Source organism: Aplysia californica, unplaced genomic scaffold, assembly GCF_000002075.1.
Source record: "Aplysia californica isolate F4 #8 unplaced genomic scaffold, AplCal3.0 scaffold00147, whole genome shotgun sequence".
NCBI classification, from domain to species: domain Eukaryota; kingdom Metazoa; phylum Mollusca; class Gastropoda; order Aplysiida; family Aplysiidae; genus Aplysia; species Aplysia californica.
The window spans coordinates 605,959-618,007 of NW_004797417.1; the positions used below are offsets into that span (position 1 = coordinate 605,959).

The following is a 12,049-nucleotide window of genomic DNA, read 5'->3' on the forward strand; positions in this document are numbered from 1 at the left end:
TTCTTCTTCTTCTTCTTCTTCTTCTTCTTCTTCTTCTTCTTCTTCTTCTTCTTTATGGTGACCAATGATGATGATGATGATGATTCTAGTAAACAATACCTTAATATTTAAATGTTTGGGTTTCCCCAGCTTGGCCATGATAATGTGGGAACTTTGGTACGGCCGTGATCTGGCTGAATACGCAGCTATGGAAATCCAAGGCGGACTCAAGGTAAAGGAAAAAAGTTTCGCTCTTTACCAGGTGACCAGAACAAAAGTTCTTTGAACAGAATGCTGTAAAATCCGTTATAAATAAAGTTACAAACACCAAATTTCGGAAAAACACGAAACATCAACGGGATTTATTATGTTATATTTACTATAAATCATTACAACAATAATCTATGTTGCAAGATGTGTTCCAGATGCCTCCTTATTTCGGGTAAGGCAGATTCTGACTCACTGGGTGAAATCACGCGTTGACACTGCGAGGGATAAATCTCTCTCGTGCCAACCCTGGTGGTTTCTTTTAAAATGTGTCAACTTTATAAGGTTTTCCGATACATTTTGTCCTTCAAGCACCACAAAGGTAAAAGTGCAGTGGACTCAGATCAGAACAGTTTGGGGCCCAGCCCTGCTTAATCCCAAAACTGAACTGTCCTGTTACCAAAATTGTTGCAATCCCTCTTAGAACAGGACTGACGACATGCGGTTCAGCCTCATCTTGTTGAAAGTGCTGGTTCTGTCTCCCTTTAACTAGTGCTGGGCAATGAGTCACATAAGCAAAATCCGGATAATATGTTTGTGCACCTCTTCGGAAAAAAATAATAGGATATGAACCGCTTCTGCAAATAGGTTAGAACCGCTTCAACAAACGGGTTAGCACTATTTTAACAAATGGGTGCACCCACTTCGTCAAACGGGTCAGGAATTTTTTTACTGAATTCGTACAATGTTTCATAGATGATTATCCGGTTATCCAGATAGATTATCCAGATTTTGCCCACCTCTACCTTCCACCCCAGCAACCGTTCCCAGGAGGAATCTACAGACTTTTGAGAGGATGAAGAGGTATCGGTTTTGAGTTCACTATGATCGTATGCTAATGTTGATTGAGAAAGACGAAAGGCTCTATGAAGCCCTGATAACTCATTGTTGTCCACACCGTTGCCTTCTGTTCATGCAGGCCTTTCCAGTAAATTTCTTGGGAGAACCTCAGAGCCGCACACTTTCGAAAAAAAACCCAACCTATCAAAGCAGCGCACTATCAAAGTCGCATACATTTTGACGATATAGCTACAGTTGGATTGCCTATTATCAAAATTAACTTCATCCAACAGTTGAAGTCCTTTCACTGCCCATTTAAGTAATAAAACAATCTAGCCTTGTACCAGTCATAATGGTTAATAGAGGAACGATACTACTAATACACATTCTTTCTAACGTCGTGTTACAATTCACCACTTATTTGAGTAATTTTTGGCACAATCGCTGTACTCATAGGGCTCGGTGAAAGACAGAAATCTTTTTAAAAAGATTTAGTACAAGATGTCAAAATGTCGTATATTTGAAAACCAGTTTAAATGTTATATTGCATGAACACACCTCACACTCTTTGTTAATTGACTCAAATGGAAAGCAGTTTTCTGGACACTGAATTTTATGGAAACAGCATGGAGTAATTTTGTCAAGGGGACTGTAACCGTCGGGTGGGATCGGCAATCTTATTGTACCGATATCGTCAAAAAGTGCCGCTGTGATAAACTTGTTTTTTTTTTTTGGGGGGGGGGGGGGGCTGGGAGGAGGGGGGAGTACGAGACTCTGATAGTTTCCCAATTTCTTCGGGCATTGCTTATCACCAACAAACCCTTTTTGTTATTCAAATAAACGATGATGTAGAAATATGCCTCGTCAGAAAACTAGAGTCGTTGAATAATTTTTTTTATCTCAATTGAACTGGTCAAGGAATCTCGTCCACTCTGGCATCTGTGTTTGCTTCAGTTCGTCATTGGTGAATTTGAATTTTACAAGGCTGTGGTCCCAAATCGTTAATCAATATTTGTCTCAAAGATACCACGAGAACCCAAAAACTCAAAACTGCAACACTGTATTGGTTTCTTCTGTGCTTGAACCACTGAATCATGAGCCACCTTCAAATTTTGAAGTGTTCGTTGTTTCACAGGCTGCCCACTGTGTGTTGCTCAGGACTGCACGTTCTTGTTTCCTGTGGACCAAACCTTTTTAAAACTTGCGGCCCATTTTAAAACAGACTATTCGTTTTGAACTTCATTTGCTACGGATATCTATCCTGTATTCTCACGCAAATGTACGAGTCAATTGAGAAAAATGTGTTAGGTGATACATCTTCAAGGCAAAAGTACGCTGTACAAGGGTATACTGCCTTTTTAACTTGCCGTCGTGCGACAACAATGAACATATAAAAAATGTAATCCAGATGAATGATTCAGCTTTCGGTAAATGTTGGTGTCAGTTGAGTCATAAACAAGAAAGGTATTTTCTTTGAACGAACATTTTTTTCTGGTCAGCTGGTAGGTATATGTCCCCTAAAATAACTAAAATTTTAATGCTTTGTATCTAAATCCTTTAATCAGTTCATCAAAAGCACACTGTCAGTTTCGTTATGTACGATACTTATGTAAATTGCTTTGAGTCTTAATGTGTGAAGCAATTAATGAAAGTAAATTGGAAATTTTTTCACAGGGGAATGGGGATGTGCGAATGAAGTACTTTGGACTCGAGTTCGAGTCCGAGTAATAATGAAATACTCGAATGAGTTTTTGAGTCCTCGAGTACTTGAATTATGAGCTCAGGTTCAGTGTGTATAATGTAAAGTACATGTTGCTACTAGTTAATTCATACTATAAATAATACAAAAGCAGAATATGAATATTAATAATTGTAAAATCTATAAACAAAAGTAATACAATTATTGAGAAGGTTTGGTTGAACATGGAAAACGAAGAAAAAAAAAATACTACAACAACAAACAAAAACGACGAAGACAGCAAACCTTATGATTCTACTAAAAGCTCCCACTGGGTAAACAAAGTAGGTCATCGAGTAATAACCTGAGTATTCAGAGGTTTGGGATTCTAACGATTGCTCGAGTATTACATTCTTGCACCAGCGAGTACTCGCAGAGGCTTAATACTCGAGTACTTGCACTCCCGAACCGGCTGTTCCTTTGATCAAAATTAGAATACAACTATTTCCTTCCCAGCAAAATATTGAAAGTGGATGGCGCCCAAAAATGTCTGCCGTGCATCCTCCCCCGGACTACTGGCAAGAACTGATGACAAAATGCTGGAACCAGAAAGCCGCTGAGCGACCTACAGCAGAGACAGTCGGAAGAACTTTGTCACAGAAAATGATGGAAATTCAATAAACCTTTGGAGGTCGGCGCTAGAAAGGAGCTCAGAGATCCTAACTTTGGAATGAACAGTTAATGTAAATTTCTACGTCTCCGCTATATTTATCATCGTTGTCGTCATTTGTGTCATTATAATCCTCTTCCCAATGTGTAGACAAAGTTTGTTTTCGCTTTTAAAAATGGTTATTAACAGAACAAATGGCGTCTGTTGGGATCATCATCACCACCATCATCAACTTCCAGGTAAAAAATACCTGCAAAATCACCCAGTATAACTTAACTGAAAGAAAATTTAATGATTGCTGTACAATCTAAAAATCCAACATATTATGTTGTGGTTTTAAAACTTTGTCTTTGTTAAAATATGTCTTGTATTTTTATGTCAGTTTGTTCCTGTTAAATGGTGAAAATATAAATCAATATATTCATAGTCATATTATTGGGAATTTAACTTAAAAAAGAGTAAAAACAATGCTTAAAAAAAAAATTGTCCAGGAGAAAAATGTCCGTCTTTAAAGAGGGAAATTGTACGCATTGTCATATTAATGTTTATAAAATTAAGCAAAGAAGGAAAGGGAGGGGGGGGGGGGGGGGGGAGGTGGTAGTAGCCATTTGTACAGGTGAGTATCTCATACAGGTATCCGTTGGAACAGGTTCAACTGTATTGAATGACACAAGAAACAAACATTAAATGTCAGTCCTGGATTATCAGGCCCAAAGGGACTTAACCGTATTATAATAAATATGACATTTTCTTTAAAAAATTCTGGTTGTTTCCCTTACTATTTTTCGCTTGATGTGCAAGTTCTTATTCATTTTTTAAATTTTATTTTGATACATTTTTTAAACTTCTTGAAGTAGAATCATCTAACTCGTATAATAATATGATTTATGTGCAGTTGGGTGTATGCTAGACAATGTTTTTGAATATGTGCATAAAGGAGAGAGAGAGAGAGAGAGAGAGAGAGAGAGAGAGAGAGAGAGAGAGAGAGAGAGAGAGAGAGAGAGAGAGAGAGATAGAGAGAGAGGGAGAGAGAGAAAGGGAGAGAGAGAGAGAGAGAGAGAGAGAGAGAGAGAGAGAGAGAGAGAGAGAGAGAGAGAGAGAGTATCTTTGTTTGCATTTTACGTAGTTTACATTTTATTTGTAAATTACACCCACACTAACCCTGAACATTACTACCATGACATCATTCAGTGTTCATTGTATCTTCATCTATGATGTGCTTTGCAATGAACATCTATTGTAATGAATAAGACTGTGATGATAGAGCGTTGCCATGAAAAATGTTATCTTTTTAAGCAAACAATCAAAATTATTCTAGACTACTACTCACTTAAAAAAATTATTATTCAATTGTTTGATGAATTCAATGGGCTACATTATAATGATAATAATATTTTTATCATCGTCATCTTCATCGTTATTATTATCATCATAATTAACAATATTATTATTATTATCATTATTATTATTATTATTATTATATCATCATCATCATCATCATCATTATTATTATTATTATTATTATTATTATTATTATTATTATTATTATTATTATTATTATTATTATTATCTCTGTTATTTATATTATTATTATTATAATAATAATTATTATTAGATCATTATTATTGTTATCCTTCTTTTTCTTCTTCTTCTTCTTCTTCCTCTTCTTCTTCTTCTTCTTCTTCTTCTTCTTCTTCTTGTTCTTCTTCTTCTTCTTCTTCTTCTTCTTCTTCTTCTTCTTCTTCTTCTTCTTTTTCTTCTTCTTCTTCTTCTTCTTCTTCTTCTTCTACTACTTTTTCTTCTTCTTCCTCTTCTTCTTCTTCCTCTTCCTCTTCTTCCTCTTCTTCTTCTTCTTCTTCTTCTTCTTCTTCTTCTTTTTCTTCTTCTTCTTCTTCTTCTTCTTCTTATCTGAGTATCACATCAATGAACGGACTCAAAAGAATCGATCGTCCAGTCATTATGGACACAGTGCGAATTGCCTTTGAACGGAAGCCTAACTTGTTTACAATGGCGTCTTACAAGACGGACTTTCCCAAGATTAGATCTAACCAAAAACAATGAAAAACTGAAAATTTAACTCCAGGGACTTCAGACTCGTTAATATAACTATACCCTTTTAATGATTCTGATTTTTTTTTGGGTTAACTGTTTTACACCGCTCCCAACTGCATACGGTCATAAGAGCGCGTGACACATCTAGTATTTTCAGTTGGGAGGAAATTTGGAAATTTGCCCGTAAGGCGGCCGTAGCCTGCTCTTACAGGTTTTGGACCACCAAGTGATTTTTAACGTGCGCAACTTAAACACGGGACCTCCGAGATTTTTTGCACTTGTCCGAGCAGGTGTAGATCTTTCCTACCAGAAGATCAGGGGGGGTCGCTGAAACAGAAGTAAGAAGGAGCAAAGGAGAAGCAGTGAAAAGACAGCAGAAACGAGTCAGGAGCCCAGAGGTGGGTGCAAAAGGTGAGGGGGTGGGGGCAGAAAGTGGAGACGAAAGCAGACGACAGAACATTGCTAGAGAGCACGAAAGGAAATGAAAGGAGACAATTTTAGAGAAGAAAATTTTTCGGTCGCTACCCGGAATCGAACCTGGGACCTTTGAAGGAAAGGCCAACACCTTAATCCCTAGGCCACTAGAACCCCCCCTCCTCCTCCCAATGATTCTGAACCACCAGTTATTTTTTTAAAATTCGAATGTTGATGGTTCGGAAGTTTTTTGTCGATTAAAGTGACGAACGTTCACAAAAAAAAGTAATAATTATTATTATTATGATTATATTATTAATATTATTATTATTATTATTATTATTATTATTATTATTATTATTATTATTATTATTATTATTATTATTATTATTAATAATATCATTATATTATTATTATTATTATTATTATTATTATTATTATTATTATTATTATTATTATTATCATTTATATATTTTTTTAAAAAAGACACCTTTCCCGTCTACAGTCAGATACTCATTCCCAATTCGGCGAAGTGAGGAAAATTCATACAACATACCTCTACCAAGGACACAATTTCGACCCCATGGCGGCAAGGTTCAAATCCATGACCCTTTAGTCACAAAGCACAAACGGCACCTCTGTTTTTGCTAACTACTCCAAATCAGTCTTGAATTCTGTGCTTCAAATATATCTATGGTACAGAGAGATCTAGATCTAGAGTCTTGCTCCATAAAAAAACTACGCACCAAATACACGCCAAATTTTTAAAACGTCAAAACAACGTAGCAAACATGTTGTGGGTCTAAACGAGCTCAAGGTGTTGAGGACATTTATACACCAAATGTATCTAGAAAAAGTCAATAAAATAAACTTTGGCTTGAAGTAGATCTATCCATCGACACTGCTCATGCGAAGCACAAATCCAAACAGAGTCAGATATCGAGATTCTACATCTGGAAATAGTAGAGGCAGCTGTCGCACATACACGACGAAGCACAAACCGAAACGGAAGTAGTCCCAAATATAATATGCATAGAATATCATTATTATTATTATTATTATTATTATTATTATTATTATTATTATTATTATTATTGTTATTATTATTATTATTATTATTATTATTATTATATCATTATTATAAGAATTATTACTGTTATTATTATTTTTATCATTGTTATTATTATTATTATTATTATTATTATTATTATTACTATTATTATTATTATTATTATTAGTATTATTAGTATTATTTCAATTATTATGCCAATTATTATGTCTATTATAATTCTGGTAATAAACTCATGTTTCCCAGAACAACGTGTGTTCTACTATCTTAACTGTCATTAAGATTTCTCTACTTACGAAGTTACAGAGTAATCTTAGTGTCTTAGTTTAAGGTCTGCAATTCTGATGTGAAATTATTTAGATCTATATTTACCCAAAATTGAGTAAATCTTTTATTTACAACCATGGTGCACTCAGACAATAGACATATTAAATCATACTAAACAGTCACACTGATGAGGTGGTTACTTTTTGAGGTATAAGATTTAGTCTTTATAGACGTTGATCTAAACATGTCAAGCTTCACTTTGGTCTATAATTTAGCCCTATTTCCTGACTAAGACTCCGATCCCCCACCCCCCTCTTTAACCACAATTGAAATGTTGCTCACACATAATGTGTAGAAATTGCATTGTTTTGGTAACTGTTCTTAGCTATCTTTGTTAATGGGACACGGGAATGAAAGAGGAAAAAATGCCAGAGCCAATATGAAACTTTTGTTATCACAAGATATATTGGAAAAGTTTGTGTATCAGAGGTTGATACTTTGTGTCCTTTGAAGTACTATGCCCCGCCCCCCCCCCCCCCCCCGGGTCATAATAATTTATCACATTAGCCCCGACTTTGCAATTCGCCCAACACACACTCAAACAGAAAAAAATATATTTATAATTAAAGTTACATGAGCCAATAGGCACTCTAGGAGAATACAAAGAAACACGTTATAACTCACGTAAAAAACAATAACAACAAATGATAAGGTGGGTCCTCTATGTATATGTAATGATGCAATCCGTTTTCACATCCATGTGTGGCTTTTCATGTGCATTTCTGTTTGTAATCCTGTAACATTAAAGGAGGATACTTTACTGCCTTTTCTATAAACAGCGTTTATTTGTATACTGTGTTCTTGAATTGCATTTACTCTTACCATGCATGACCATTTTTATCTGATGTTTTTTTTTCTATTTTAATGTTCAATTTTGCCAATCGATTTCTAGAAAGGATGATTACAGAATACAGGTTCAGTTTGGCACCTTTGCGTTTCCCTCGAAGTTTTGACTGAGAGTTATGTCATTTCATGCTATCATAGGTAACACTTATTTTACCGCAATGTTGTTTGAGATTTAAAGCACATACATATACGTAAAATTTATTCTCCTCTGACATCCTTCTATAAAATGAAAGGTTTGTCTGCAGTACTCATAATTGTATGAATCTGTTCATTTCAACGTATGTAGTCCTAGCCTGAAGGTGGTTTTTCCTTGTATCTCAATAAGATTTATAAGACTATCCCCCCATCTAATTTACTGAAAGAGACCTTGTCTGGCCCCTTTCGATAGCTAAGAATCTAGAAATATTTGTTTTCAATAAAGGCCATACCATTTGACTGTGAATACAACAAGATAAATATTCACTTTTCCAAACCTTTTCTCTCAGACGTACAACTGTTCAAAGACAGTGCTGGGTATAAACTATTTTCCCTTAGCTGTTTCTTTTAGGACTAGTGATGAAAAGAATAAAATTAGTGAAATCAATAATGATAATAAGGTAACAGCTTTTTGTATTAAAATGGTTTAACACGTTTCGGAGTTTTATAGACTATTTTCTAATCAAATATACATGAGTTCATTTTCTTATGGTATCTCACCATTTAACGTTAGAATTTGTCAAGTGTACTTTCCTCTAAACTTTATCCTTTCAGATGGTTTTGCTTTCTTTTGTTTATAACTATGACGCTGGGGAGCTCTACACTATCAAAGTACCCTTAACTTTCTTCACATTTCTGCTTACTGAACTGTACATTCCATTTTATGATGTTTTTTTTAGCGTTATTATTGTTATACGTTTGCACTATAAACCGTTCAAAACTATAAACATGAGTCGTCACAAAACTTGTTTCGCTTCTGGAACTGTTATGATTGTTAGACCAGGGCACATTCACATGGCACGCGAAAACCTGGGACTTTTGTTTATGACCTGGTCGTGGTGTGCTGATTTTCCTGTGTGCCAAAAAACTGCAGTACCATGTGATTATTAATTGGTTTGGGGATTTTGAGAGACCAATGGGTTTTTTTTATTTCGTGCTTTGAGTGTTATAAATATCAATCTTTTCTCATGTTTTGTATTTGTTACTCTTTTGTTATACCTCGAATCTTGGCACCTATAGACCTGAGTTGCAAGTGCTGTGCGTAAAACTCTTACCAAAGCAAATTAATATCACGGATTTTCTGGAAACGAACATGACATTTCTTTATGTTTAATGGATGTTTTATTGTCATGAATGTCATCCCTACTTATTTTTGTAGTTGTTTGTGTGCTTAAAAAGTAACTCCTATTCCTGATACTATCAAGAAACTTAAATAAAAAGCATTTCTGACGAAAAATACTGTATCAGCTGTCAGTGCGTTGTTTTATATCAACCACATGATACTCGTTTTCTTTACAGGGAAAATACAATCCTGTTTTCCTGGAAATGTTTACTGTACATGGTTACTGAGTTTCCATTGCAACTTATCTTGAACGGTCCAGGATGGAGTTTCTTAAAGAGCCCGTATCAAAGGCAACATGGGGCATTCATTTTTCAGAGGAGATTGGAAGTCAAATTGATAGATGATACCTAGATCAAAAATCCCTGTTGCAACCTATTGTCAAATATCTCCGCAAATATGGAACATAGAGTCTCCAACTTTTGCACAATGACACAAATCAATTTGTGTCAAGACATGGTGAAATCAGGCGCTCGTCAATTTTTGGACGAGTGGAATTATTGGTATCATCTTAAAGTTTATTCTATTCTCTTGAGCTACATGAAAAATGTACCCATCTATCTTTAACAGAAATCGTGATATTCGCTATTAAAGAAGGTGGGGGTCGCCTGGTTTCAGAGGTAAATTTGCAAGAAAATGGCTGCCAAAGTTTGGTAACTTCCATAGTTTGAGAATCCTTGTAAACTAAAAATTTGTAATTTTTGTGCCTTTAATCAAAGTGTTTCAGTGACATTCGCACAGAAATGTGTTTTTAAATGGATATAAAAGATGTTGAACTAAAAAACAAAAATTTGATAAAAATTTCCAAACCGCAGAAAAAATGCTGTTTTCTTCAATTTCATTATTTTGACAAGCGCCTGATTTCACCACGATGCCTCACATTTGTCTTAACAGATGGACATTTTTTAAACCACCTGTGTGCTGTATTTTAGATCGTTCCCTATAAATCAATACTAATAAAAAATCCCAGTCAATGGTTTCTACAGATTTTAAAAGTCTTACATCCTATGAGCTGGGACAATAGCACTTTAAAAGCAAGTCCGTCATACTTCTTCTAATCGCAACACTATGCTTTTGGAATTCGTTTTTTTTTTTTGGGGGGGGGGAAGTTAGTGCAATTAATGGTGCCGAACAAAACTTACTTTTTACTCCATTTCTGCAAACCATGGATGATTACATTTTTATTAATGTTCAAACCAAAAAAACATTAGCATAAGCGCATCGTTATTGAATAGGAGTGGGTTACACTATTCTTCACTCCTTTTACTTGTAAGTTATATACTAAATGCTGAGAGATGTTGTGATAATTTGTAAAGATTGTTTGAAAAAATCTTTACAATTTCACTTATCATTTATCAGGAAATCGAAATTATGCGTGGGCAAAAGTTTTTCCTCTAAAAAGTTTCATTTGTGGGCTGTGAGGTAGGTCACATACGTAAGTAAAATGTGTGGGACAAGGGGGAAATGCCGTGAATGCTTTCATTTTCCACACGTCCGAGGTTAGTAATATTTTATAAAGAAAAGATTTTTAGAAAGTCTAGACTCAATTGTTGCGGAAAAACATTGATTAAATTAAGACAAATTAATACAAAATGCAGTGCAAAATATGAGTGACATTGATAAACTCATTAAAAAGATATCTGATGACCAGTTGGGCCACGAATTTTTTGACCGCACAATTGAAGTTCTCTCAAAGTAAATCAGGGTTTAAATTGGTCACAGAAGAATACCATTATTATCTGCTACCCGCTCAGTCCGCTACCAAAAATGATTTTTTTCCTAAACGGCGTTCATTTGTTAATGTTATTCTTGCTAGACTCTATGGTTTTTAAAATAAGAAATAATAATAACTTGTTTCACTCAAGTTTCTTTTCTTTGCCAGGACTGACAACAACCGAAAACTCGAGGGCGTAAAACTCAATGATCATTGTACAAAGGTGTACAATCACACAGATGTAGTGAACAGTTTAAACATTGTCACATTTCAAATAATATGATCAAATCAAGTAAAAAGAACACTTTCAAAGTACATTTTGACACTACTGTCAACGAAAGATAATATAATTTTGGCATTAGCTTCAACAGGCGTTGTTCGTCCATAGAGCACGGTCGTGCAGTGCCGCCCAAAAGTTTTTAATGTTCTATTACGTGAAACACCCACAGTAATAAAATAAAAGAAGCCAGAAACAAACATTAGCCAAATATTATATCAAAACAAGGTCCTAACTGGCGCCATAACTGTCATTTCTGTGTCTATAGCGCCGTAAAACATCTACAATGCCATGCCAAAGTCCACGCGCTTTAGCTAAACATAATGAATAGGATATTCGACAGTGTAACCTAACCTATAAATCGCTCTTGGGGATAACCCTTGCGATGACGACACTCGTAGCGAGTTTGGCGGTACATTAATATTAATAAGACGGTACATCTCAAATGTGCTCCTGCCGATCAGTGCCGAATGCCGAAACATAGGCCACAGTTGGCAGTCTAAAAAAAAAATGCGATAGACCGTACGCTATTCTTTGCCAATATTATGTGAGCCCCGGAGCAATCCAGCGGAGTGCTCCAGTGAATTGTGATTGATTCATGGTCTGTCTTGCCACTATTTTAAGTGACTCTGTGACGGTGAACCTGAGGGAGGTGGACGTG

The 12,049-nt window shown here is 35.4% G+C and overlaps 1 protein-coding gene across 1 annotated transcript in view; it reads left to right on the forward strand.

Moving 5' to 3' along the window:
* LOC101857107 overlaps positions 1 to 4,331 on the forward strand; it is a gene marked incomplete at its 5' end in the record, with an annotated part of 22,959 nt that extends 18,628 nt beyond the window's left edge. The window contains 2 exon segments of the mRNA XM_005097141.3: positions 130 to 211; positions 3,221 to 4,331. Of these exon segments, the coding sequence (XP_005097198.2) occupies positions 130 to 211; positions 3,221 to 3,385 (247 nt within the window).
* Positions 4,332 to 12,049: the final 7,718 nt, after the last annotated feature.